Source organism: Oryx dammah, unplaced genomic scaffold (assembly GCF_014754425.2).
Source record: "Oryx dammah isolate SB20612 unplaced genomic scaffold, SCBI_Odam_1.1 HiC_scaffold_2, whole genome shotgun sequence".
NCBI classification, from domain to species: Eukaryota; Metazoa; Chordata; class Mammalia; order Artiodactyla; family Bovidae; genus Oryx; species Oryx dammah.
Genome location: NW_024070186.1, coordinates 5817890 through 5845291, shown reverse-complemented (window position 1 = coordinate 5845291; position 27402 = coordinate 5817890). Strand labels below are relative to the sequence as shown.

The 27402-nt window shown below is 44.3% G+C and overlaps 1 protein-coding gene across 1 annotated transcript in view; it reads right to left on the bottom strand.

Moving 5' to 3' along the window:
* COL6A6 (collagen type VI alpha 6 chain) overlaps nucleotides 1-27402 on the bottom strand; it is a 119409-nt gene that overhangs the window by 3229 nt on the left and 88778 nt on the right. The window contains exons 32-35 of the mRNA XM_040263812.1: nucleotides 22608-23101; nucleotides 15963-16059; nucleotides 12326-12997; nucleotides 8730-8826 (exon numbers count right to left, since the gene is read on the bottom strand). Of these exons, the coding sequence (XP_040119746.1) occupies nucleotides 8730-8826; nucleotides 12326-12997; nucleotides 15963-16059; nucleotides 22608-23101 (1360 nt within the window). The remainder of the gene's footprint in view (nucleotides 1-8729; nucleotides 8827-12325; nucleotides 12998-15962; nucleotides 16060-22607; nucleotides 23102-27402) is intronic.

Below are 27402 nucleotides of genomic sequence, written 5' to 3'. Positions count from 1 at the left end.
GTGGGGAGCCTTTCCCTTCTCCAGGGGATCTTTCCAACCCAGAGATTGAAGCCAGGTCTCCCGCATTGAAGGTGGATTCTTTACCAGCTGAGCCACAGGGGAAGCCCAAGAATACTGCAGTGGGTAGCCTATCCCTTCTCCAGCGGATCTTCCTGACCCAGGAATCGAACCGGGGTCTCCTGCACTGCAGGCGGATTCTTTACCAACTGAGCTACCAGAGAAGCCCCATTTTCTTGTTAACTTCCAGACTAAATGTCATGAATGCAAATCCTCCAAAGAGGTAACTCTGTATGCACAAACCATGGCCCCGCGATAGCGAGGGGACATTCTCTCAGGCCTGGGACACACTGTCCACGGCTGAGTTTACCTTGCCTGTACCGCTTTCTCCCCTTCAGCCTCACGCTCTCCCTTTGTATTTGATCCTTTTCACAGCAAATTTAGTTGTCTTTGTCTTCCTCCTCCCTCTTTGTTAAGAAAAAGTTAAATTCCTGTACAGCATTGTGATGCTACTTTCCCCCCTCAAATATTTTTATTCTTAATAGGGTTGGACATAATAAACTCTATATCGCTGAATCTTCCATCTTTTCCACTGTATCATATGTGCAGTTTGTAATTGGCTAAGCGCTCGATAAGAATCATTTGATTATTCCAGGAATCATAGAGACTTGCTGATTTTCTTTCTCTTATTTCTATGTTGTTCAGATACTTCTTTGTTGATGGGTAATTTCAACAGCATGTAGTCAAGAGGAAGAAACAGGAATGAAATACTGTCCATTCATTCTGCAGTTGTGCCCAGCTCCAGTAAAACTTGGGAAAGAAAAATGGGTGGGGCTAATTGCAGATTTAATTCCCCGTGATCACAGATTCCATCAACTATGCAGACAACCAGGAATCAGTCAAGCTGCATTTATTAGTGGACTGGATGCAGTGGCGTGGAAAATGCAGACGAGATGGCTTTTATTTCAAGAATTCTTTTCATCTGACACATTTTGTGCGTCTAGAAAACACACATTGGAAATTAGAATTACAACAGATGTGTATTCACATGGCCCTGGTTAACCGTGCCCATTTTAACAGCTCAATTGTTCTGGTTCTGGCCTGCCATCGCTTCCAAGTCTGGCAGGAGTGCTTGCCTGCCTAGATGAGTAGGCAGGTGGCTTTCGGTCTTTTATTGTCTGAGTGGATGTAGGTGCTTATGTAGAGGCTGCCCTGCAATCTCTCCCTCATGGGCATCTGTTTCCTTGGTTGCTTGCGATTTGGTTTAATGTCCACACCCCCCTGCCCCCAACCACCCCACCTTTGGAGAAGAACCAGCTTCTGTCTGTATTTCTCAGAATCTGACAGTGGAATGACCTACTTCTCATGCAAGTCATTCTGAGGATGAAGGAAGTCATCCTGGTGGCCAGGCCTCTTGCTGCCAGGCATTCTTGTCTCCCTCAGTCGCGTGTGCCCAGTTCATGAAAGGCTCAGGCAGGGAGTTTCAGAAGCAGCCACATGGCTTGTTACCTTTTATTACAGCCTTTGATGACTCAGGAAACACATGGGGAGTCTTGGTTGAACACGCTGTCAGAGAATCACCGACGGCAGTGTGGATTCGTCTCCTCCGTACACCCCAGCATTTCATGACATCTCACCCTTCCAGGTATGCAGGAGAATCCGAGCAGGGGACGACAGAGGACGAGATGGTTGGATGGCATCACCGACTCGATGGACATGAGTTTGAGCAAGCTCTGGGAGTTGGTGATGGACAGGGAGGCCTGGCGTGCTGCAGTCCATGGGGTCACAGAGAGTTGGACATGACTGAGCGGCTGAACTGAACTGAGTATATGTTAGGGCAAAGTGCAGAAGCGGGAGGAAATGCAGGGTGGGAAGGTTTTCCAAGAACGTCTTTAATTTTGATAGGCTGGCTCCCGCATGTGCCTTGCAGTTATCTGTAATATACGAAGCCTGGTGCACATGCAAACTCGAGGGCCCTTTCCTCACGGACAGACACCGCAGCAGGGGGCGCCCTGCCCCTCCCGGACTGACCGCGCCGGCTTACTGAACCTGACTTCAGAAGCATTTGCTGCTGGACAGTTCCCCTGCCTCCCAGCAAGGTGAGGAGCCTCCAGGCAGAGGCTTCTTGCAGCTTCTGGCGCCGGATCCGGAGGGCTCTCCAGCCCATCACTGCATGAGGACGCGCCCTCTGCACATCGAGAGAAGCCATATGCAGAGACGCCTGCCTCAGCCTCACCCTGGGGCACTCTGACTTCAGCTGTACGTGGGGAACGTGTGTGTTTGTACAGTGTGATTTACACTGAAACAAAAGAGACACTAACTGCTTGGTTTCAATTATTTCTAATTAAAAAAATAAGTAATATTTGTACATGCAAAGGATATGATCTATATGTATATTATTGTTTTAAAATAACTAACTTTTGCCTTTGTTGCTGGCAATTTTTTAAATTAAGATATTTTTAAAAGTATGTTCTACTCTCATTCCATTCTTTGAGTATTTCTTTTTTTATCCTATAACACTTAAAAAAAATTTTAAATTATTTTTTAATTACATTTTTACATCTTTAAAAAAATAGAAGTATAGTAAATTTACAATGTTGTGTTAGTTTCTGTTTTTTTATTGAAGTATTTTTTTTACTGAAGTATTTTTTTACTTTTCAATTTAAAAGTTTTTAATTGAAATATAGTTGATTTACAACGCTGTGTTAATTTCTAGCAAAGAGCAAAGTGATTTAGTTACACACACACATATATATGTATACACATTCTTTTTTAAATATTCAATATAATATTTAAATAATATTCCTTTCCATTATGCATATCATAGGGTATTGAATGGGCTTCCCTGTGGCTCACTGGTAAAGAATCCACCTGCAATGTGGGAGACCTGGGTTCAGTTCCTGGGTTGGGAAGATCCCCTAGAGAAGAGAAAGGCTACCCACTCCAGTATTCTGGCCTGGAGAATTCCATGGACTGTATAGTCCATGAGGCTGCAAAGACTCAGACATGACTGAGAACTTTCACTGAATATAGTTCTTTGTGCTATATAGTGGAATCTTGTTGTTTAATTTTTTTTAATATATATTTTCTATTACACCTGAAGAGCAATGTCTGGCTCATTAGCTTTTAGAGTTTAAAAGATTCCCGAACATACCATGGAAAAGTGTATGGTGGTTCCTCAAAAAATTAAAAATAGAACCATCACATGATCCAGCAATTGTACTTTTGGATATTTTCCTGAAGAAGATGAAAACACTACTTTGCAAAGATGTATGTATGCTCACTGAAGCACTATTTACGATACCCAAGATATGGAAGCAACCTAAGTGTCCATCGATAGATGAATGGATAAAGATGTGGAATTTATACACAATGGAATATTACTCAGCCATGAAAAGAGAGAAATCTTGCCATATGTAACATGGGTGAACCTAGAGAGTGTTATGCTAAGTGTAATGTGTCAGACAGAGAAAGGCAAAGACCATATGATTTCACTTACATGTGGAAGCTAAAAAGCAAAGCAAATGAACAAAAAACCCAGAAAAAGATTCATTAACACGAAGTGGTGCTTGCTAGACAGGAGGGTGTGTGGGAGGATGGGCCAAACAGGTGAAGGGGTTTAAGAGGCACAAACCCCTCTAGTTATAAAATAAAGAAGTCAGGAGGATGCAACATACAGAATACAGGATATAGTCAGTAATATTGTTATAATTGCAAGTGGTGACGGAGAATAGCTAGACTTACCATGGTGATCGTCTAGTAATGTATATAAATGTTGAATCACTGTGTGGTACAGTGAAACTAATATAACATTGTATGTAAAGACATTTCCCTAACACAAGAATTAAAACTATGAACTTTGCTGAAATATGAATTCTGAAGCAAGCATCCCACAAAGTTTGCATGTAGTATTTTTGATCATTATGTAGTTCTAACAATATTTCTAAGTTTTATTATGAATTTTTTCATTAGTTATTTAGAAATGTGATTTTAATTTAAAAACATATGGACTGTGAAAATATTGCATGTATGAATTTCTAACTTGATTGTGATTAATTTGGACTGTATGAAGCCAGTTCTTAGAGATTTGTTGACAGTTGCTTTATAAACAAAACTGCACAGTAGACATCTGTACAATCTCTACCCTGATGGAGAGTCAGTAACATTCCATTTGTTCAGAAGAATGTCTCATTTTCCTGTGCAGAATTCTATATGAGTCTATTCAAGCTTGTTGCTGCTGCTGCTGTTGCTAAGTCACATCAGTCATTCCGACTCTGTGCGACCCCATAGACGGCAGCCCACCAGGCTCCCCCGTCCCTGGGATTCTCCAGGCAAGAACACTGGAGTGAGTTGCCATTTCCTTCTCCAATGCATGAAAGTGAAAAGTGAAAGTGAAGTCGCTCAGTCGTGTCCGACTTATGATTAAATAACTTTAATTTTTGTCTGCTTGACCTAACTATTCAAACTGATATACTAAAATCTCCAACTCTGATATTTTAATGGCAACTACTCCTTCAATTTTCACTTTGTATATTTCAGTATTACTTTATGAAAGTGTTATAATCACTTCGTCGAGTCTCACTATGCAAACCCATGGATTGTAGCCCACCAGGCTCCTCCATCCGTGGGATTTTCCAGGCAAGAATACTGGAGTGGGTTGCCATTTCCTTCTCCAGGGGATCTCCTAGACACAGGGATTGAACCCAGGTCTCTTGCATTGCAGGCAGACTCTTTACTGTCTGAACCACCAGGGAAGCCCCTCATATAAGTTTAGAATTGTTATATCTTCATCATGAATTAAACACTTTATCATCATGTAATGATCATGTACTCTATCCATACAAAATGGTTTTGTTTAGAAGTACATTTTATCTGACTTACTTCACTTAGAAACTAATACAACATTGTAAATCAACTATACTTCAATGAAAAAAATAAAGTATATTTTATTGGATATAAGGCTATTCCAGTTTTCTTTTCAAAATATTTGCCTACTATACTTTTTTCCATAAGTTTACTTTCAACTTTCCCATGCCCTTATCTTGTAGCTTGTCCTTATCTTAAAAACAGGTATAACTGGATTTTATTTTGTTTTCTTAAATCTACTAACTGTAACTGGCATGCTTGGTCTGTATATTTTTATTATGATTGCTGACATACAGAAATGGATTGGATTCTGCTGTCTTACTTTGTGCTTACTACTTCTATTTTTTCCTTTCTTGCGTTTTCAGTTTAAAAATATTATATCGTTTGTTTTCATTCCATTTTCCCTCACTGAACTGAAGCTCAAGGCTTCATTTTTTAATAACTGAAAGATAATTGCATTGTTCGGTATCTTTTCTCATGTCTATTGATAAATAATAAATATTTAGCAACACACATTTACAGTCTTAGTACAACTTGGTTTTTTTCTGTTAAAAATACTGAAAGGCAGTTTTTCTAAGCTGGCAAGATTTTCCTTCCATTATTTAGAAGGTTCTCAATTGTTTTGTGGCTTCTACCACTGCTACTGATTATTCAGCTGTCAGCCTACTTTTGGATTCTCTGTGGATCTGCTCTTTCTGGCTGCTTTTAACTTTTCTTCTTCCTGAAGTTCTGCATTCCCCTGCACCATTCTAACTGTTATTTTTTTTTTCTATTTATCCTGCCCGTTACACCTTGCATTTTTTTTTATCTTTTAATTCATGTCTGCCATAAGTTCTTTTTTATATGATTTTCTTTTTTTGGCTATGCTGGTCTTTGTTGAGTAGGCTTTCCCTGGCTGTGGCAAGCGGGGGCTGCTCATCATTGGAGGCTCCTCACTGTGATGGCTTCACCTGCTGCATTCTGAACAATTTCTTTAGCTTTATTTTCCAGTTCTTTATGTTTCTCTTCAGATGTGTCTATTGCTCTGTTTAATCCAGCCATTGAATTTTACAAGTTATCTTTTTATTTTGAAAATGGTCAAATTTGTAGAATATTGTAAAGAACAGAGAACCATGGGTAAATACCAATATATCTTTCATCTAAATGGTTTTCCTACCTATTATCACCTTGTGACCCTGTGTGTCTACACACATATACATTTGGTTGTTATTCACTTGCTAAGTTGTGTCTGACTCTTTGTGACCCCATGGACTGTAGCATGTTCTCCACCATCTCCTAGAGTTTGCTCAAATTCATGACCATTGATTCGGTGATGCTATCTAACAATCTCATCCTCTATCGCCCCCTTCTCCTCCTGCCCTCAATCTTTCCCAGCATCAGAGTCTTTTCCAATGAGTCAACTCTTCGCATGAGGTGGCCAAAGTACTGCAGTTTCAGCTTCAGCATCATTGCCTCCAAAGAAATCCCAGGGTTGATCTCCTTCAGAATGGACTGGTTGGATCTCCTTGCAGTCCAAGGGACTCTCAAGAGTCTTCTCCAACACCACAGTTCAAAAGCATCAATTTTTCGGCGCTCAGCCTTCTTCACAGTCCAACTCTCACATCCATACATGACCACTGGAAAAACCATAGCCTTGGCTAGACAGACCTTAGTCAGCAAAGTAATGTCTCTGCTTTTGAATATGCTATCTAGGTTGGTCATAAGTTTCCTTCCAAGGAGTAAGCGTCTTGTAATTTCATGGCTGCAGTCACCATCTGCAGTGACTTTCAGTTCAGTTCAGTCACTCAGTCGTGTCCGACTCTTTGCGACCCCATGAATCGCAGCACGCCAGGCCTCCCTGTCCATCACCATCTCCCGGAGTTCACTCAGACTCATGTCCATCGAGTCCGTGATGCCATCCAGCCATCTCATCCTCTGTCGTCCCCTTCTCCTCCTGCCCCCAATCCCTCCCAGCATCAGAGTCTTTTCCAGTGAGTCAACTCTTTGCATGAGGTGGCCAAAGTACTGGAGCCGCAGCATCATTCCTTCCAAAGAAATCCCAGGGTTGATTTCCTTCAGAATGGACTTTGGGGCCCCCCAAAATAAAGTCTGACACTGTTTCCCCATCTGTTTGCCATGAAGTGATGGGACCAGATGCCATGATCTTCGTTTTCTGAATGTTGAGCTTTAAGCCAACTTTTTCACTTTCCTCTTTTACTTTCATCAAGAGGCTTTTTAGTTCCTCTTCACTTTCTGCCATGAGAATCATTATTAACTTTCTATCTGAGGTTGTTGATATTTTTCCCAGCAATCTTGATTCTAGCTTGTGATCATCGTCTGGTATTTTGCATGATGTACTCTGTGCAGAAGTTAAATGAGCAGGGTGACAATATACAGCCTTGTCATACTCCTTACACACATACGTACATATATATATGCATATATGCTTATATATGCATACACACACACTTTGCTTCCTTTTATGAAACCATCTGAAAGTAGGTTGTAGCCATCATGCATGTTACTCTTAAATACTTTCCAACCTACCTCTCTCAAGAACAAAGACATTCTCTTATACAAACATAATTATCACCATGCATAAGTAAATTCACATGAATTAAATCACCCAATATATTTTCATCCTCAAGTTTCCCCAGTTATCCCCCAAATGTTGTTGTGTGTGCTCAGCCACTCAGTTGTGTTCAACTCTTTGTGACCCCATGGACTGTAGCCCGACATGCTTCTCTGTCCACAGCTTTTTCCTGGCAAGAATACTGGAGTGGGTTGCCATTTCTCCAAATGTCATTAATATAGGCTTTTTTTTTTTCCTGCTCTAGGATCCAACCACCCCACTTGGCCATTTTGTCTGCAGGCTCTCCCATCCTAGGACATTACCCCATATCCCTCTGAGGTTCATGATGTTGACACCTAGGAAGTACAGGTCAGCTGTTTTGAAGGACAGTTCACATTCTGGAATTGTCCCCTGGTTTCCTCATTATTTGACTTGGGTCAAAGCTCTCCAGCCAGAATCCCACAGTTGATACTGTGTCTCCCCTTCCTCCCCTCAGGAGATACATAGTATCAGATCCTGGTTGCAGTGGGTGTGGCCAGACCTCAGCAGGAAAGGGTACCTTCCCTTGTTTGTAATTAGTAAGTGTGGGAAGGCTTCTCTGGGGCTGGGTTTAGCATTCCTTGATTCTTGCCTGACTCAGTTATTAGAGCAGGGATTACAAACTTGTGGTTTTCTCATTCTACCACTTCTGCATTTATTAGGTACTATACTTGTGTAAGAAAAGAACATTTCCTCTCCTCCTCTCTTTTTGGATCTCTACATAGAGCTGCAGATTTTTAAAATTCAGTGCTGTAATCCATGACCATCATTATTCTTTCTGATGTTCAAATAGTCCAAAATCCTGCTAGTGGTAAACCCTTTCAAGACAACTCATTTGCCCTTTTGACATGACTGTTATTTATCTTATTATTATTATTATTATTATTGCTACTTTCTTGCTTTCTGGCATAATGAATGTTCCAGGCTCACCTTGTACTTTCCCTGTTACAGCCTAGGATTAGTTGTTTCTGGAAGAAACCCTGATTCCTTTCAATGGGAATGATACTTAGAAACCAAGATCTGGTTATTTGGTGTGCTCATTGCCACTGGGGTGTCCCATTGGTTGTTTTAGTTCAACAATTAGATTTTCTATTTTAAAAAACTCTGTTTTCAGATGGACCTGCCATTTTTTATTATCTCTTGTTCCCTCAACTTCTATCTTATTATCACATAGTGATATATTTTGTCCAAATAGCATAGAGGAAGAGGGAGAAAAGAAGGAAGGGGAAGAGGGTAGCACATTCATTGTTCAAGTAAATACCAAGCAGGTTAATACCTTCTCACAAACTGGAGTGGGGGCTGCTGTGGCTCCGTAGAGCTGAGTCTGTTGCACTTTGCTTTGATATTTATTGGTGGATATTTGTTGATTGCACCTAGGAAGAAAAAGAAATCTGTGAGGAGACTCTTATTCACAGCAATTAACATGACAGCAATCTGCTTTGCGTACATCACTGGACTCCACATCCATGAAAGAAAGACACCAACTAGGGTGGCCACATGAGATGAAGCCGATTTCTCACCAGACTCTCTAAAACTAGGCTGAGAAAATTCACAGCTGCCAAATGTGTAAGTAGAGAATTCAACTTACTTTGCAATAAGATACTCTTAGCTGCCAAAGTCCATTAAACGTTAGAGAGAAATCATGAGCCCATCCTAAGAGTCTGGCCTCTAACCGACCTGAACTAATCAGAATAGTTATTTTTTATTTGCTCCTTTGAAATCCCAAATTGCAAACGGAAAAGAACATTCCCTTTACGTTCTCTGTATCATTAACAACAACAGTAACCGTGGTCCATTTGGGGTTTAATTCATTATGATTCACTTCCTCTGAAATATATTATTTTTTCATAATATTAACGCATGCTTCTTCCAATACTATTTAAAACATGAAAAAGCCTTTTCTGTTGAGAAACTTTAAAAAATGCATGATTTATTTCCTTGAAGCTTTTGATTCAATTGTATGTTAAACATGATTAAACCTCTTCCTGATGACCCTGGGTCACCGTAAATTGCAAGTTGGTCCTGGGCTGTGACCCAGCACCATCTCCTGAGCTGCTGTTGCAGACTGGGCTGTGTGCTTCTAGAGTGAACGGCCAAGCCTGGGCTGTTTCCTTTATGTGCATTTGATGTTTAGTTATCTGTCTTCACTCTAAGTATCAGCAATAGTTTTGGTCAGTAGTAGTTTTGCTTAGAAAATATGTCTATTCTGATGTGAACTGTGTCTGGTAACCAATTCTGTCACAGTAGCGTGATAAACAGGAGTTACTTAGAGAGGGAGCTGGATGCACATACCTGGGAGGGTTGGGACCAGATCTGTTTGGTGCCAAACAAACAGGGTTAAGGGTTGGGTCCCTGCTTGCGCATGCCTGGGAGGGTTGGGACCAGATCTGGTTTGGTCCCAAACAAACAGGGTTAAGGGTTGGGTCCCTGCTTGCGCATGCCTGGGAGGGTTGGGACCAGATCTGGTTTGGTCCCAAACAAACAGGGTTGAGGGTTGGGTCCCTGCTTGATACCCCTTCCCTCAACAGTCAGTGGCTCAAAGCAGGTGCCTAATGTGCTGAGTGCCTGTTTGGTCAGTTGTCTCTGACTCTTTGTGACCCCGTGAACTGGAGCCTGTCCTCTGTCCATGGGAGTTTTCACGCAAGAATGCTGGAGTGGGTTGCCATTTCCGCCTCTGGGGGATCTTCCCAACCCAGGGATGGAACCCACATCTCCTGCACTGGCAGGCGGACTCTTTACCTCTGAGCCACCTGAGAAGCCCCCACATATGTGTTAATATTGAAGAGGTGCGTGTGGGTCCGGGGGCCTGCTCTGAATGGAGGATGTGGGATTGGATATGATTATGTCAAAGTCATAGTTTGGCCATCTAATGCTAAGAACTGACTCATTGGAAAAGACCCTGATTCTGGGAAAGATTGAGGGCAGGAGGAGAAGGAGACGATAGAGGATGAGATGGTGGGATGGGATCACCGACTCAATGGACATGAGTTTGAGCAAGCTCCGGGAGTTGATGATGGACAGGGAGGCCTGGCCTGCTGCCGTCCATCGGGTCACTAAGAGTCGGACACGACTGAGCGGCTGAACTGAATGTCAGTCTTCTCAACTTTTTGTACTTTGAAAGCTATAGTTTAAATGTTGGAGATTTCTAGATACTTTTTAGAAAAGTAGGGTCATGACTATAGTTTTTCACAAGCACTTTATATATTTCTCACCCACCTCAAGTAATTCTTCTTAAAGTATCTCCTCCCCTTTCCCTGGGTGGTGGTGAGGGTGTCATTTATCTAATCATACAGTTTGACTAGTTACCGTGAAACAGCACTAGGAATTTTGTGGGGCCAGGGAAGTAAATTCTACCTTAACCTCCTTTCAACTTTTTGCCTTATAAGGAGTGTTTCTTGACAAATTTCTCAGTCTTTCAAGGTGGTTTCTGTTCGGCTTTTCCATGAAAATGGGTTTTTTGGGGATCCGCAGACACTTGTAATTCAGGGTCTGGAACCGTTGCAAACCACAAGCAAGTTGCCACATAGTAAGCACAGGAGAACACGTTTGCAGAGCGGAGAAGAAAGGCCGGCGGGGCGAGTGCTAATACACAGAGGCCGTGGCTTTTCAGGGGCTGAGTTTCAAGGTGCTCTGTTGTTTTACCCTTACAAATCCCTCATGAGCTCTTCTTTCCAAATGACCCCTGGCCTTCATTTATTTTTCCCCCTCATTTTCCCAGCTCTTCTTTCTGGTTTCTATTCCAGAACCCATCCACAGAAATCTTACTCTAGGAGCATATGGCTCGTGCATCAGTGTTTCTCAAACCATATAATGTATATAGGAATCACTGAGGATCTTGATAAAACACAGATTCTGGAACAAAACGTCTGGGCTGGGGCGGGAGAGTCCACATTTTTCACAAGCTCCCAGGAGATGCTGGGACGTTGGTCCTAGACTCACACCTAGAGTAGCAGAGAGCTCGAGGACACAACGTCAGCACCCCCCGACCATTCCCCAAGGCCCCTCAGATCTCACCGGCCCTGACCAGTCAGGGTCTTTGCAGCCCTAGCTGGTCTCATAGTGAATGTCAGTGACAAGTCTGAGACGTAGGATGTGGCACTGGGTGTCCTTTAGCCTGCGTGTTCACTTTCCCTTATGTGAACTCCAAAAGTAAAATGATCAGAAGTCTGACAGTGCTTTTCGACCTCCATAGCCATATCAGGACCATGTCTGCCTTCTCTGAATCCATCCTGCTGCATTCAAAATGAATTGCATACTTTCGAGACAAGTTCCTACCGAGAAATATAACCCACGTTTCTTTTTTTATGGGCAACAGTTACACTAATTACTGGCGTCATAAAGAATCATTAACAAAACTAACGAAGTTTTGCAAGGATGCATCTTTCATTCTGACATGTAAAGTGGTGCCTCCTAAAACTTCGAACTCTGCCTTTAGAACTTGTAAAAGCAAAGCCAAGGATTGTTGAATTTTTCTCTAGTTCTCTCTCGGAGTGTTAACTGGTCAAACTTTCCATCAAAGGGCAGCATGATAATGTTACATGGCAAGGGTTTCTACGTTGTAACTAGTATCCCGGCTGTGACTTCACACTCCCAGACTATGGTGCTCCCTGCAGACAGATGTGTGAGTAGCTGTTTGTTATGGCTGCTTCTCCATAGGAACCAGAGGCATAAAAAAGAGGAGCCAGAGAACTCAATGCTTAGAAATCACAGGCTTCCTCCCTCCACCATCCATTATTCCCTATTTTCCTTTCTGACCCTGCAGCGCCCTTGAAGACAGAGGCTTCCAAGAATCCATGTCAGTTCATCAGCCCTTCTTTGGGGAATACAAAATATGCTGAAATGTGCAAGAAAGAATAAGATTTTATGACTTACGCCTGACTGAGCTTATAAAAGCCTTCACAAACTTCACGCCATATCTGTGGTCAGGTTTATGAATGCGGCCTAGCTGGACCAAGTGGTGATCCAAAGGGTAGCTGGCTAAATCTTCCAGTTCCTGGTCATTCCAAGAAGGCCCAAGGGAAAACACGAACAGGGTATAACCTTGACACTTGGCCCTCAAGGATTCTTTCTTTAAGGTTTCCCTGTCCAAGTGACTGGTTTCCCCAGCAGATATCACAAAAATGACTTTATTTCTTCTCAGATTGGGTGTCCTTGAGAAGACATTGTCCAGAGTCCACTGTAGGGCGTGACCAATAAAAGCATCTCCATTTAGCTGCTGAACGGATTCTTCCACGTGTCTCTTCATGAGGCGTTTACTCCTGTAGGTGGTCAGGTTGAATTCACTTCTAACAGGGCTCCTCTGAGTGTCGGGTAGGAAGTGAGGGGGACTGAGGCTTAACAGGGCCACCCGGTCTCCGGTGACAGAGGTCTCAGGCTCTGGGGTGACTTCAAAGTGATCTAGCAGTGCTCCCAAGAATCCTCGAATGTCTTCAAACTCTGCGCTTCCCACATGCCGGGAGCTGTCCAGAAGGAAAGCAGCGTCCACGTAAGACTGCACAGGGGGTGGTCTGGCTTGATCGCAAGAAGCGTCCGGCTTGCATACATCTGCGGACCGAAAAGTCATTTAGGGTTACTAAACAGAAGCAGACAGAAAAAGAGAAGATAGCATCTCAAACATTTTGACATTTGGAGGCTGCATGATCTTTGATGTTAATATAGTAACTAGATGACTTTGAGGTCATCAACAGAAGATCTCCTAGTATGTGGTTTGCACCCTGACCCCTAAAGTACAGATTTTTATACTCAGCCCATGTTTTGAGTTCCATTCACTGACGCAAGTTTCATCTTGGCTGCGTTTTAAGTTTATAAAGATTGACCTGGACAGTTGATCTCACGCTTGTATGTGTGTTTACTGTATCATGACATAAACAGTAATGACCTCTCTAATTGATAATATACAGGTTAAACCAAGGGCCCCTGTCATTCTACACACACTACCTTATTACGAAAATAAATCTGCTTAAAATGTAAGAGTGCAAAAAAGCAATGCATCTTTTATTTCAATTTAAATACAGGTTTATAACTTAATGTCTTTTTTTTTTTTTTTTGTAGAGACATTAAGGACAGAGCCACCACTTATATTTTATACCTATCAGTTGAAAGCTCAGTATGTATTCATTAAATAAATGAATATAAATACTACATGTTAATGGGCTTTCATAAAATATGAGGTCATTTTAATGTGTGCATATCTCACTTTTTAAAGAAGGTGTAGTAATAAAACAGAGAGTGCATTTTACTGAATCTGACCACAGTACTCAGAGGAACCAAAAAAACTTGGAAATTAAAGGATCTTAGAGGTCATCTAATCTTCTAATTTTACCAAAGAGCCTGAGGGCAGGAGAATAAAATCATTTTGCCAAAGGACACACCAGCATTTCTAGAAGTATCTGCATATGAAGTCAGTGTTGTACTGTTTGAGGCAAGGCCACACGGTACAACAGGGTGGGGAGGCCCCTTGGCCTGAAAGTCAGGATATTTGGGCTCTGGTCTGGCTGTCCATAGTAACAAACATGCTGTGTGCTCCTGTCCAAGCCGCCACCGGGCCCCAGTTCCATAGAACGAGATAGTCGGGTTAGATGCACCTAGAGAGCTCTTATAGAGCCAACACTCTGCAGTCCTACATTTTCAATAACAGTTGATGGTTAAGGATGAGCATTAAAGAGACTTTTGTCTTTAAAAACCAAAGAGAAATGACAAGCCACGCATGTGGACAGCCAGTACTTAGACAAGGGCCCAGCCATGAATAAAAGCGATTAGATGAAAGATTAATAACCAGGGTGCAGATCCTTAATGGATGGAGCAAACTTCAGAATTCCAGTCTTGCTCACGGACTCAATAAAGATATAAACTGTGGGAATGCCCCTGATGGTCCAGCAGGTAAGACTTATGAGCTCCCAATGCAGGGGGGCCCAGGTTCAGCCCCTGGTCAGGGGACTATATCCCACATGCTACAGCTAAGAGTTCGCGTGTCACAACTAAAGATCCCGTGTGTTGCAACTAAGACCCAGCAGAGCCAAACAAATAAATACATATTTAAAACCAGGGACAGCCCCCTGCCCGTTTGCTCAGTTTTGTGGGGTTTCTTAATTGCGGGAAACAACAGCCAAAATACCTTCCCTTATGTGCCTTAGGGACAAAACAAGGCTCTAAGCCAAGAAATGGAGCCCAGATCTATCTCCAGACACACGCGGACTACTTCTGACCACAAATCACACAGGCACATGTGTCACTGAGGAGTCTGATCCCACAGCTGAGAACTCGAGGGGGAAGAATCTGCCCACAGTGTGGTGAAATGACTGATCAGAGGGCAGCAGAGGGCAAGACAGCAGGAAGAGAGGGTTGTTAAGAGAGAATCCTGCTTCTCTCTCAGAGTCGCCACCGGCCCATGAGTCACTCATATGGCCAGAAGGAGCATCTCATTGACACACGTGGAGAAGGAGAGGATTTAACTGCTTACTTCAAGGCCAGGTACAGAGTCTCAGGGAACAGTATAATGTGATCTGTGTTTCTCATAAACCGCAGGTGTATTAAAACCAGCTTTTTTGATTTTGATTTGGCTGTGAGCAAATTATTTCACCTCATCTGTAAAACGGATCTAATAATCATTCAAAAATTTTAGGGCCATTATAACGATCAAATGAAACCATTAGAAGGGTGTTTGAAACGCATTCCTTGTGGTTCAGCTGGTAAAGAATCCACCTGCAATGCAGGAGACCTGGGTTTGATCCCTGGGTTGGGAAAATCCCCTGGAGAAGGGAAAGGCTACCCACTCCAGTATTCCGGCCTGGAGAATTCCATGGACTGTAAAGTCCATGGGGTCGCAAAGAGTCGGACACGACTGAGCAACTTGCACGGCACTGCACTTGGAATGCATTAAACCCGGTAGCCTGAGTATTAAAAATTATCATCACCACCATCACTGTCACATAAAGCAATTAGAACAGTGCATGGCTAATAATGAATGTCTGATAACCGTTAGCTATCACACCCACCAGAAACTTCAGCGGCTCCCACTCTTGTAATTATTAGCATGTTCAAATTATTAGAACACTCAAATGCAGGTTTTGGCCAGTTCTCTAGCTAGAACTACATACTGTGTGTAAAGCAGTCACAGGCAAATTGGCATCACAAATCTTTCAGATCCCTAACATTTGGGGCTTTGAGAAAGCCTCTTTCCAGTGAGAAATCCATTTCTGCTAACTTCCACTGCCACCGTAAAGCATTTCTTTGGGACTGTGAACATCTGAGGTTTAGAAAGCTCATAAATGTATTTCACCACACAAGGAAGTTGGCCATGAGACAGGCTGAGGTTTTCTAAAGATGATTCCTGTTTCCCAGAAGGTGCATGAGCTGAGAGGCTCCATCTGTGGACGAGGCTGTGTGGCAGGGTGAGCCCCGGGGAGACCCTCCCAAGACCACTCATGTCGCTGCCAGCCCCTCCTTTTGATAGTGACTCACTGTGCTGCTGAATGACCTGAGCAAGTTACGCATTCCCTGGGGGTCTCACCGTAGCAGAAAGTACACCGCTGGAGTTCCTCAAGTGCTGGTGCAGAGTCAACTCCAGATGGGATAATGATGACTTGGAATCTGCCTGTGTCATCAATCTGCAAGAAGCAAAAGTGAGAAGAGCTTCATGGGTGGGGCTGCGGAAACTCCCAGGATGGTTCAGAGTGCTACAGAGAGCAAAAGCACCCCCTTCCTCTCAGAGGGGCCCCGGGGAGGCAGAACGCCAGTGGGGCTAAGAACGCTGGCCTGGGTTTAAATCAGTGACTCTCCCTTTAGCTGGAGGACAAGCAGCTATGCCTCTGTTTTCTCATCTGAGAAACAGAATAGTCACGTTACTCTTTAAAAGGGCAAGTGTGCACACAAAATGAGTTCATAAATGAAAAGCATGTTACTGGTATCAGGTAGATACCACCGAAGCTACCTTCGCACCAAAGAATTGATGCTTTGGAACTGTGGTGTTGGAGGAGACTCTTGAGAGTCCTTGGACTGCAAGGAGATCCAACAGTCCATCCAAAAGGAGGTCAGTCCTGGCTGTTCACTGGAAGGACTGAGGCTGAAGCTAAGACTCCAATACTTTGGCCACCTGATGCAAAGAACTGACTCATTGGAAAAGACCCTGATGCTGGGAAAGATTGAAGGCAGGAGGAGAAGTGGGGGACAGAGGATGAGATGGTTGGATGGCATCACTGACACAATGGCCATGGGTTTGGGTGGACTCTGGGAGTTGGTGATGGACAGGGAGGCCTGGCGTGCTGCAGTCCATGGGGTCACAGAGAGTCAGACACAACTGAGCGACTGAACAGACTGACTGTATAGCACAGGGGACGCTATCCAATACTCTGTAATGGCCTGTTTGGGAAAAGATCCTAAAATAGAGGGGTTATGTGTGAATGTGTAATTGATTCGCTTTGCTGTATGGCAGTAACTGACACAACACTGTAAGTCAACTACACTCCAATTTAAAGAAGAGCCTGTGATGGTCGGGCGGCAGAAAAGGGGTGGGCAGTGAGGGCCAAATGGGGATGCTTTGTCAACAGGAGCCTGTGCGCACAGGGTCTTGACTCTTGCCTAACCCACCAGCAGACACAATTAGTCTTTATTAATTATTAACAACTCATTAATGTCTTTTAATTACTAGTGGCTTTTAATAGGTATCTGGGCAATCTTTCCAGGGAATCGTGTCATGACCTCGTCTGTGCTGTGATCAGGGACCAGGAAACCACATCCAGAGAATGTGGATCAGACCATGTGACAGGGGCAAAGTCAGCTCTTCCTGCCTACTGTCAGGGTGCAGGGAAGCAAGTCACAGAACGCTTGGGCCAGAAGGAATCTCAGAAGCCAGTTCCACCGTTTCAGCGATGAGGATAGTGAGCCCAGGGGAGGGTGGAACAAAGACGCCTCCAGCTTAAACTTCGCTTTCCCCACATAAGACCTGCCTTCCACTCTCTGCCTGAGCTACCTGGATGACTGCGGTTCTGTATCAAGGGTTCAAACCTAGCTTAGAACACAGCTCTCACCATGTCACCCAGCGACTGCCGCCCTTGGTGCTCGAGTGTGTGTTCTGTGTGTATAAAACGTGGCAGCTAGTTGATTACTTAGGCTTCACGTTCAATCCTGTGGCAACATGGTGGTGTCAACCTAAAGCCATACTTTTACTCACCGAAGCTAGTGCATGTTTTTTTAAACATGGGGGACCCCAGGGGGTCTGTGCTCTCCCCTCTCCCTCCCCCAAGTAATCTCCTAATCAATAAAGTTCAGCAGATGTGGTCTTAGAGATCATTCATCCTACCACACAGCATTGAGCAACTACTGTTAGCCTACTACCCAAGCTGAGTCGGGGATTTTAAATAAAGGTATCCTATGGCTCACTTTTCTTTTTTTTTTTTTTTTTTTTTCACTTTTCATTTTTAATTGGGGGGAAATTGTTTTAAAATGTTGTGTTGGTTTCTGCCATACAACAACACAACTCAGCCATGATCATGCATATATCAGTTCAGTTCAGTTGCTCAGTCATGTCTGACTCTTTGTGACCCCATGGACTGCAGCATGCCAGGCCTCCCTGTCCATCACCAACTCCTGGAGCTTGCTCAAACTCATCACCATCAGTCAGTGATGCCTTCCAACCATCTCATCCTCTGTTGTCCCCTTCTCCTCCTGCCTTCAATTTTTCCCAGCATCAGGGTCTTTCCCAACGAGTCAGTTCTTTGCATCAGGTGGCCAAAGTATTGGAGCTTCAGTTTCAGCATCAGTCCTTCCAGTGGATATTTAGGACTGATTTCCTTTAGGATTTCCTCTAGGAAACAGCTCAACTGGAGGTCATGGGATTTCCAGCTGAGCTATTTCCTACATAAATCATGTCCCTCTTGAGCACCCCACCCCTCTAAGTCATCACAGAGTGCCAGGCTGGGCGCCCTGCATGAGGTTCACTTTTTCGATTGCTCAGTATCCTGTGGATTCAAAGCTGCACCAGCTTGGATGGTCCATAGGTGGGCAATGTGATCTTTAGTCTATGGTTCTGGGTGATACCTTGCTCTTTCCTTTCTCAATATCATGGGGCTCCAAAAATGTGTGCATTCGAGAAGATGCGATTAATACTCTGAGTACTCTTCTTTCTTTAGACAATTCTCTATCAACAAAGGAAATCCTTCAGAAAATAAAAAGCGTGGGTGCTCAGAGTGCTGAAGTTCCCCACTTCCCACAAACCCCCCCCCCAATTTTACCTCTGCCTCATCACTAGAAAAATCTGTGATGTCAGCTATTACATCTAATGTTTCTTTCACTGGAAATGCTAAACAGCAGAGTAAAGGAAAGAAAATAAGGCTAGCCAAAAAGGATATATTTCTTGTAAGTATATTGTAAAGGGAGGCCCATTCTACACTAGAATTCTTCACATGCAGCGGAGAAGGCAATGGCACCCCACTTCAGTACTCTTGCCTGGAAAATCCCATGGACGGAGGAACCTGGAAGGCTGCAGTCCATGGAGTCACTGAGGGTCGGACACGACTGAGCGACTTCACTTTCACTTTTCACTTTCATGCATTGGGGAAGGAAATGGCAACCCACTCCAGTATTCTTGCCTGGAGAATCCCAGGGACAGGGGAGCCTGGTGGGCTGCCGTCTATGGGGTCGCACAGAGGCAGACATGACTGAAGTGACTTAGCTTAGCAGCGAATAAAAGTTCACCAGAATTAAGAGGTAATTGCCCAACAAATTATAAGAAAAAACCTTTGGGACAAAACAAAGCTGAGGTTAAAGTTTTTTCAATCAAAATAGCCTTGCGTTCCAGAAGAATGAATGGCTCATCACTCAGCTTCACACTATCGTGAAAAATGTCCAAGATGGGGATCACACAATCTGTTCACTCAGAAACACAGGGAAATGAGCCCGTGTTGTCAGAGCAGCTGTGTCTGAGACCTGCCATACACATTCTACACCGGTTTTGAATTTCAGTTGGATTCTGCTGAACTCTCAGACAAATGGAGTTGTAGAAGAGTCACAATGGTTACGAAACAGATGATGGCTTTGTAATATGGCCTCCAAATAAAAATGTATCGTGTCATTAAAATTTTGAGCTCTGCTCCTAAAATGCTAACAAATGACATATTTATGGCTGATTCATGTGTCTATATGGTGGAAAGCATCACAATAGTGTAATTATTCTCCAATTAAAAATAAATTCAAAAAGAAGCTGAGGGGAAAGTAGTAACATCATCTCTCTTGTGCGATGTCCGGTATTCGGTTCCCATCCATTTGTTCTGAGCCCTCTGGACAGCCCTGCATAGCTCCATCCCTCCAGTGGGTGGGGTCTTTTGGTTTTCTACTTACTCTTGTGTTCCCAGGGTCTCGGATGGCACCTGGTATATTTCAGTTGCTCACTCAACATATGTAGGATGAATGAACCTTGGAACCAAGCCTGACTTCTGTCTGCATGTCTTAACTCTTTTTCTACCCAAGGGATGTTGAAGCCAATACTGCTCTAGTTTATGAGGGTGATTGTCAAGAATTTGAACCTCCACTGATGTTCTTCTGAGATAAACTCCTTCAATATAGGAGCAAGGAGTCTCTAGGTGATTTGGGTAGAAACTCTAAGTGGGATTGTCAGTCCTCCAAAGCTTAAAAGAAAAACTCAACAAAATACATTTTTCTTAAGTTGTATGCGATGCACATACCTTTGAGAGGGAGGGTGGAATTGTGTCTGTTTAAATTTGTATCACAGGTACCGTCGATTATTTGAGTCGGGATATTAAGTTGCCTTTTCTGTGACTAAGTAAAGTCAAAGGACAATGGGGGCTCCCAAGAAAGGAGGACTCTGGGCTTCCCTCACAACTCAGTTGGCAAAGAATCCGCCTGCAGTGCAGGAGACCCCGGTTCAATTCCTGGGTCGGGAAGATCCGCTGGAGAAGGGATAGGCCACCCACTCCAGGATTCTTGGGCTTCCCTAGTGGCTCAGCCGGTAAAGAACCTGTCTGCAATGTGGCAGACCTGGGTTCCATCCCTGGGTCGGGAAGATCCCCTGGAGAAGGGAAAGGCTACCCACTCCAGTATTCTAGCCTAGAGAATTCCATGGACTATACATATATAGTCCATGGGGTTGCAAAGAGTCAGGCAGGACTGAGTGACTTTCACTTTCACTTTTCTTTTGTGTATCCACTCACAGAGCTTTTGAGCCACTACTTCTCACAGCAACTTCATTAGCGTAGGCTGGTTCCAGCTTCTAATGTGCAAGCATTTTATTTTGTGAGTCTCATACACCAGCCTATTTCTTTTCGTAATTCTGAGTTTGTTCAAGGATGCTAATAGCAGTTTCAGCTCCTTAACAATGCAGACTTTAATACTATTAAATGGAGTTCAGTTCACTATCAAGAAACTGGTAACAGTCCTAAGTAAAACAAGAACTACCATTCTTGAGTGTTTGCTATACCCCAGGGACTGGTGCATGGAGCGACATCATTTCATCTTGGCACCAACTTCAGGAAACAAGCACCACTTTCTGCATTTTATGGAGGAGTACTATGTTTTGGTTCTGATCTGCTTAGCTTAGCACTTTCACAGAAAATATTAGGGAGCTGGATAGGGTCTCTAAAAGGCCTCTTAATCCTGATTCTCCAGGACAGATGGAGGTCACCCTTGCCAGGCGAGTGACCACCCCTAGAAAAGGCCTCAGAGAAAGGTGGCGTCTTGCCCACTTACATTTAGTCACCCAACGGGTGACAACATCCATCAGTCTTGCCTTCAGAAAGTTCCTACTCGAGTCTAAACTGGGGTTTGCCACTGCTGTGGCTTCCAGTTTCTCTGATGGGAGAGCTTGCTTTCTTGGAGTCGGCTGGTTAGTTCTCTGCAGATCCCTCCACACACCTGAAGGCAGGGGCTCAGCTGCTTCTCACTTCCCTTTCTCTCCATGAAATAATTTTCAAACACCTGTCTTCCTGGCTCAGGTTGTATTTCCCAACACCCTTTGCGGGTGCACTGCGGTCTCTCCTCACGGCTCTCCCATGAACGGAGAACAAACCAGCTCGCTGGGTGGACACCGATGACCAGAAGGACACTGTGCCCGATCCAGCGGGTGTGCTTTTTTGTAAAGAACGTCTGCCATACAGGCTCCACTCACAGGGAGTTTTGGACATCACTGGGATACCGGGTGGTTTATCTAGAAATGCTACACAGCGAATTTCCTGGCGGTCCAGAGCTCAGGACTCTGTCGCAGCTGAGGATGAGGGTTCAGTCCCTGGTCAGGGAAGTAAGATCCTGCAGGCTGCTGGGTGCTCAAGAATGAAAACTAAATAAAGTGTCAATAGAAATATCACACGGTAAGATTTTTAATCTTCAACCTAAGAAGCTGTAACTGGAATGACTCTTCCTTCATAAAGGGAGGATAACGATCGGTAACGTTATAAACTCGGTCGTTATAAACTCGGTCCGTGGGGTCCCATCACACAGCAGAGACCAGCACGCTGGCCACCTCAGTGACATCCTTGAATGTCTATTGGCCATCCAACTTGGTATCTATACACCAGAGCCAACTCAGGGAGTCCTGGAGAATAGAGGCCTGGATCCAAGCCCTGACTCCGCCAGGAGGCAGCTGTGTGAACCTGGGCCTATGGGTCCGCTTCTGCAGACTCGGGCTTCCTCAGTGGCTCAGCGGGTAAACAGCCCGCCCGCAATTCAGGAGACCCCGGTTCAAATCCCGGGTCAGGAAGATCCGCTAGCGAAGGGATAGACTACCCACTCCAGTATTGTTGGGCTTCCCTAGTGGCTCGGCTGGTAAAGAATCTGCGGAGACCTGGGTTCGATTCCTGGGTGGCGAAGATCTCCCGGAGAAGGGAAAGGCTCCCCACTCCAGTGTCTGGCCTGGAGAATTCCATGGACTCTATAGTCTATGGGGTCGCAAAGAGTCGGACACGACTGAGCGACTTTCACTCACTCACTCTGCAGACTCAGTGTTCTCATCGACACAATGGGAATAACAGTGATTCCCATCTCACACACGCTGCTTGTGTGAACTACACAGGAAGGTGCATATCCAGGGCTTGGCATGCTCCTGGTACATAGTAACAAACACTTCTCGCAGCTCCATGCTTTCCTGTACATGTCCCTGAACACGGGCAGAAAGACAGAGAAGACTTCTGAGGCAGGTGGCCCTTCTTACCGCAAACGATCGCCGGACGGCGGGCACCTGATTGAAAGCGATCACCACTGGGATGATGTCCAGGGCGCTGAACTCCATGCCAGCGGTGGTGATGGTCTGGGGGTCCACGGACGGGCCACCACTGAAGAAGGTAGCGATTCTCCTGGCGTGAGACCCCGGGAGCATCCGCTTGAAGACGTGCCTGGAGACAAACCTCATGGCCTTGCCGATGTCCCTGCTGGCCATGGAGCGCTCGTAAGGGAGGGCCTCGATCTCTCGGAGGAGTCGGTCCTTCCTGTAGGTGTCGGAGAAGCGGATGAGGAGCCTGGCGTGGGAGTCGTAGGCCAGCACGGCCACGCGCGCGCCTGCGGGGCAGTGGTCCTCCCGGACCCGCAGGCTGCTCAGCAGGGAGGACAGCATCGCCTTCATCCGCACAAACTCGGGCTCTGTGACGCTCCGGGACTGGTCCAGCACGAACACCAGCTCGGTGGGGTACACTGGGCACTGAGGCGCTCCTAAAAGGACAGAACAGGCGCCTTACCGTGAGACCACTCTCTTAAAATGGAAAAAAAAAATATGCGTACATAGAAGGCTAAGTAATTTTAAATGTTAAACAGTAAAATATGGAAACAACTAAATCATTAAATGTTAATAATTCAAATAGTAAAATACATACTTAAATATTTTAATCTTGAATAATTAAGATTATATTCTAAAAACTGACTTTGCTGTCTTAAATAAAGCAAAAGATGAACTCATTTATGAGACAGAAACAGACTCACCGACATAGAAAGCCAACCTATGCCTACCAAAGGCGAAAGGGGTTGGGGATAAATTAGGAGTTTGGGATTAGCAGATACACAATATTATATATACAACAGATAAACAACAAGGTCCTACTGTATAGTACAGGGAACTATATTCAATATCCTGTAATCGACCACAATGGGAAAGAATCTGAAAAAGAATATATATATACATACACACGTATGTATGTCTATAACTGAATCACTTTTATGTACAGCAGAAACTAACACAACACTGTAATCAAATATACTTTGGCCACCTGATGTGAAGAGCTGACTCACTGATGCTGGGAAAGATTGAGGGCGGGAGGAGAAGGGGATGACAGAGGATGAGATGGATGGATGGCATCCCCGACTCAATGGGCATGAGTTTGGGTAAACTCTGGGAGCTGGTGATGAACAGGGAGGCCTGGCGTGCTGCAGTCTGTGGGGTTGCAGAGTCGGACACGACTGAGTGACTGAACTGAACTGAAGCTTTAATTAAAAACAAATACAGTATAAGAAGAAATCTATAATTCGAGTTTTAATGAAATTACCTTCATAGGCAAAAGGACTAGTAAGAATAAATGTTCAACCCCTGAACTGTGCGTATCAATGGAGAAGGGCAGAATCTACTAGCTTCTAAGTCTAATTTAGTTCATTACTAAAACACCTAAATAATAAAGAGCTCACGGATATGCCATTTTACCTATGGAGACTGGCTCGATGGTATAATGTGTTTGTCGCTGGAACTTTGTTAAATAAACAAAAACATAATTTTTTTTTTTTTACTTAATGAGGAAATTTAACAGGGGTTAAAAAGGGGTGAATGTTGAAAGTTCTGTTGATAATTTTAGATTGGGACTCACCCTCTCTGTGCCTCAGTTTGCTCATCTATAAAATGACAGTCCTCACAGCGCCCACTGTCTAGGCGATTAAGTGAATCAGCACAGGTAAAGACGGTACTTAGGATTATAGTGCCTGGCACACACCAGACGCTCAATTAATGTCTGCCATTACTATTATTGTTACTGACTTACCCATTGTGAGAGAGAACAGCTACATTACTTAAAAGAACGAGGAGAGTGTTAACTGATGAATTTTTATTTACGTTAGAAAAACAAACTTAACCAATAAGTATGCCTTCTTACTTAGAGAAACTTTAAGGCAGTTAAATTGGAATGTGTCAAGATTTATTCACTGATTGCAATTCATTCATTCTAATCCCAGTATCCTGCACTTATCACAGTCAGAGATTTATATTTAATTATCTGAGGAACGTTTGCCTCTCCCACCACTTTATGAAGTCTGGAGACAGAGACGGTCTCTCTTGATCTGCCAGATTACTAGTCCCTGCCATGTATCTGGGGTCTCATAAAGGTTGAATGAAAAAGAAGCAAACGAAGGACAGTTCTTTGGAACAGGGACAGGAAGAAGAACAAAACTTTAAGGATGGATGAGATGCCTGGTGCTGAGATGCATGTCGATAAAGAGGAAAGTTGGGGGATGTCCTTCCCTTGGAGGGGGCCCTCGTCTCGTTCAGAGGCTAGCAAGTCACCTCTTCCCAGGCGAGCTTAGGACTCTGACCCACAGGGGCTGGCCAAGCGGGCCCAGGAGGGGGTCACCTTCTCAGCTGGTCCACCTGGACCTCATCACCTTGGTGGTGATTTAGTCTCTAAGTCGTGTCCAACTCTGTGACCCCATGGACTGTAGCCTGCCAGCTCCTCTGTCCATGGGATTTTCCAGGCAAGAATCCTGGAGTGGGTTGCCATTTCCTTCTCCAGGGGATCTTCCCAACCCAGGGACTGAACCCAGGTCTCCTGCATTGCAGGCAGATTCTTTACCAACTGAGCTACAAGGGAAGCCCCATCACCTTAGTGCCAGGCTATCATCTTCTAGTACTTGATGCTAGGACCTTCATAGGCAAAAGGACTAGTAAGAATAAATGTTCAACCCCTGAACTGTGCATATCAATGGAGAAGGGCAGAATCTACTAGCTTCTATCTAATTTAGTGGGCTGAGCAGAAACTTAAAATTTTCAGAAATTTCAAAAAATCAAGGTCACGTCAATTTTACAATAAAAACTGAGTAAAATTGTGACCAAACACAACAAAGTTTCCACTCGTATTTTGTTTGGGCGGCTGTCTCACATGGGAGCATCAGCAGCAATAACAACATTGCAGCCTCAGCTCTATAAAGGGGAGAAAAGATACAAGCACACTGGCTGATGATAACAAAAAATTCAAGTTTTTCAAGAAAAATCCCTCAAGGCTCACCAGCATGCTGCCAGGACCCCGAGGATTCTGAGGAACAATGGGCTGGACTGTGGAGGCCCTGGGGAGGATCCATCCAGACGTGAGTCCTCATGTGGAGGACCGATGTGCTGACGGTCACTGCCAGGCATGGAGCAAGTGACAATGAGGACGGAGGGAGGTGAACCCAGTCCCCACCAGGGGACCACCACCCAGCAACGGAGGCCCGTCCAGGCCACTGCCAAGCTGGCCTAGAAGAGCCCCACACAGCCCCTCCCTCTAACGTGAGTCCTTTGGCTTTTACACACACCTCCCTACAAGGCTTCCCCGGCGGCTCAGTTGGTAAAGACTCTGCCTGCAATGCAGGAGACCCTGGTTCAATTCCTGGGTCTGGAAGATCCCCTGGAGAGGGAATAGGCTACCCACTCCAGTGTTCTTGGGCTTCCCTTGTGTCTCAGCTGGTAAGAAAATCGGCCTGCAGTGTGGGAGATCTGGGTTTGATCCCTGGGTTGGGAAGATCCCCTGGAGAAAAGGAAAAGCTACCTACTCCAGTATTCTGGCCAGGTGGCAAAGAGTCAGACACGACTGAGCAACTTTCACTTTCCCTACAATCCACTCTCCCACAGCAGCCAAAATAAACCTTAAAAGCTTGTTCATCAGTTCACGTTTACAGCTTCAATACTTTTAATGCCCTCCCATTCCATTCTGAATAAAACCTGGCCTCCTAACTGTAACCTTCAAAGCCCAGTGGGATTAGGCCCCTGCTTCCTTCTCCACTTCCTCATATGCCACGACCCCCTCGTCATCTTCTCTCGGCGGCCGTGGGCTTCCATCAGGAACTTGAAAACACCTGGGTCTCTCTTGTGTTGTGGCCTTTGCACTAGCAGGATTCCCTGCCGGGATCTTGCAAAGCCAGCGTCTTTTTCATTCTTCATCCAAACTTCAGTATCATTGCCTCATTGATGAACCCGCCCTTCAAAGGCATTTCTCCCCTCCTCTAAGGTTATTCTGTGACAGAATATTCCATTCTTTATCTCTTTCATAGTAACTAAAGGATTCTGTAATTCTTTTGCTTGTTCACTTATCTGGATCCTCTACAAGAATGGAAGCTTCCAAAGAGAGGAATTATGCCCCTATTAGTCAGCACTGTCTGGGACAGAGACTGCAACCTAATGGGCTTCCAATAAATATTTGTTGAATGAGTGAACAAGCAACCAGAGGGCACAGACTGAAGCGTTTATATAAAAAGTATAAGGATATAAAGGTATGGAGGGCCATCGCCCTCGGGGTTATGACAGAAACATCATGTATCCAGTTTTTATAATATTCCTGAAAACTGGCCCAGGAAGATATTAAGCCACTTTGGTAATTAACATCAGCCATGATCTCCATAGGTTTTAGCACTATCTGAGCTACACATGTAGCTTACTCGCTATCTTATCATCCCTAGCTTTATTCCGTGCACTTTTGCCCTTTGCCCTTAATCCTTAAAAACTAGACTACAGACATAAATAGAGAAAAGGGAGGGGAAAATATTATTACAAAAAGTCTATTGGTAAGGTAAATGGTGCTGGGAGTCATTAAAATGTTAATAATTAAAAGATCAAACACTTAGTTGACAAACAGTTGTGAGACTCAGCTTAAACGTGAGTGATTTATTGGAGGCGGGGCTACGGCTGTACTACCAAGAGGGCTTAGATAAACTTTTTATAATTTGGCAGGCAACACAATGTTCTAACTCATCTTTCCAGATGTGCGACATTTTGGAGCTTGATTATA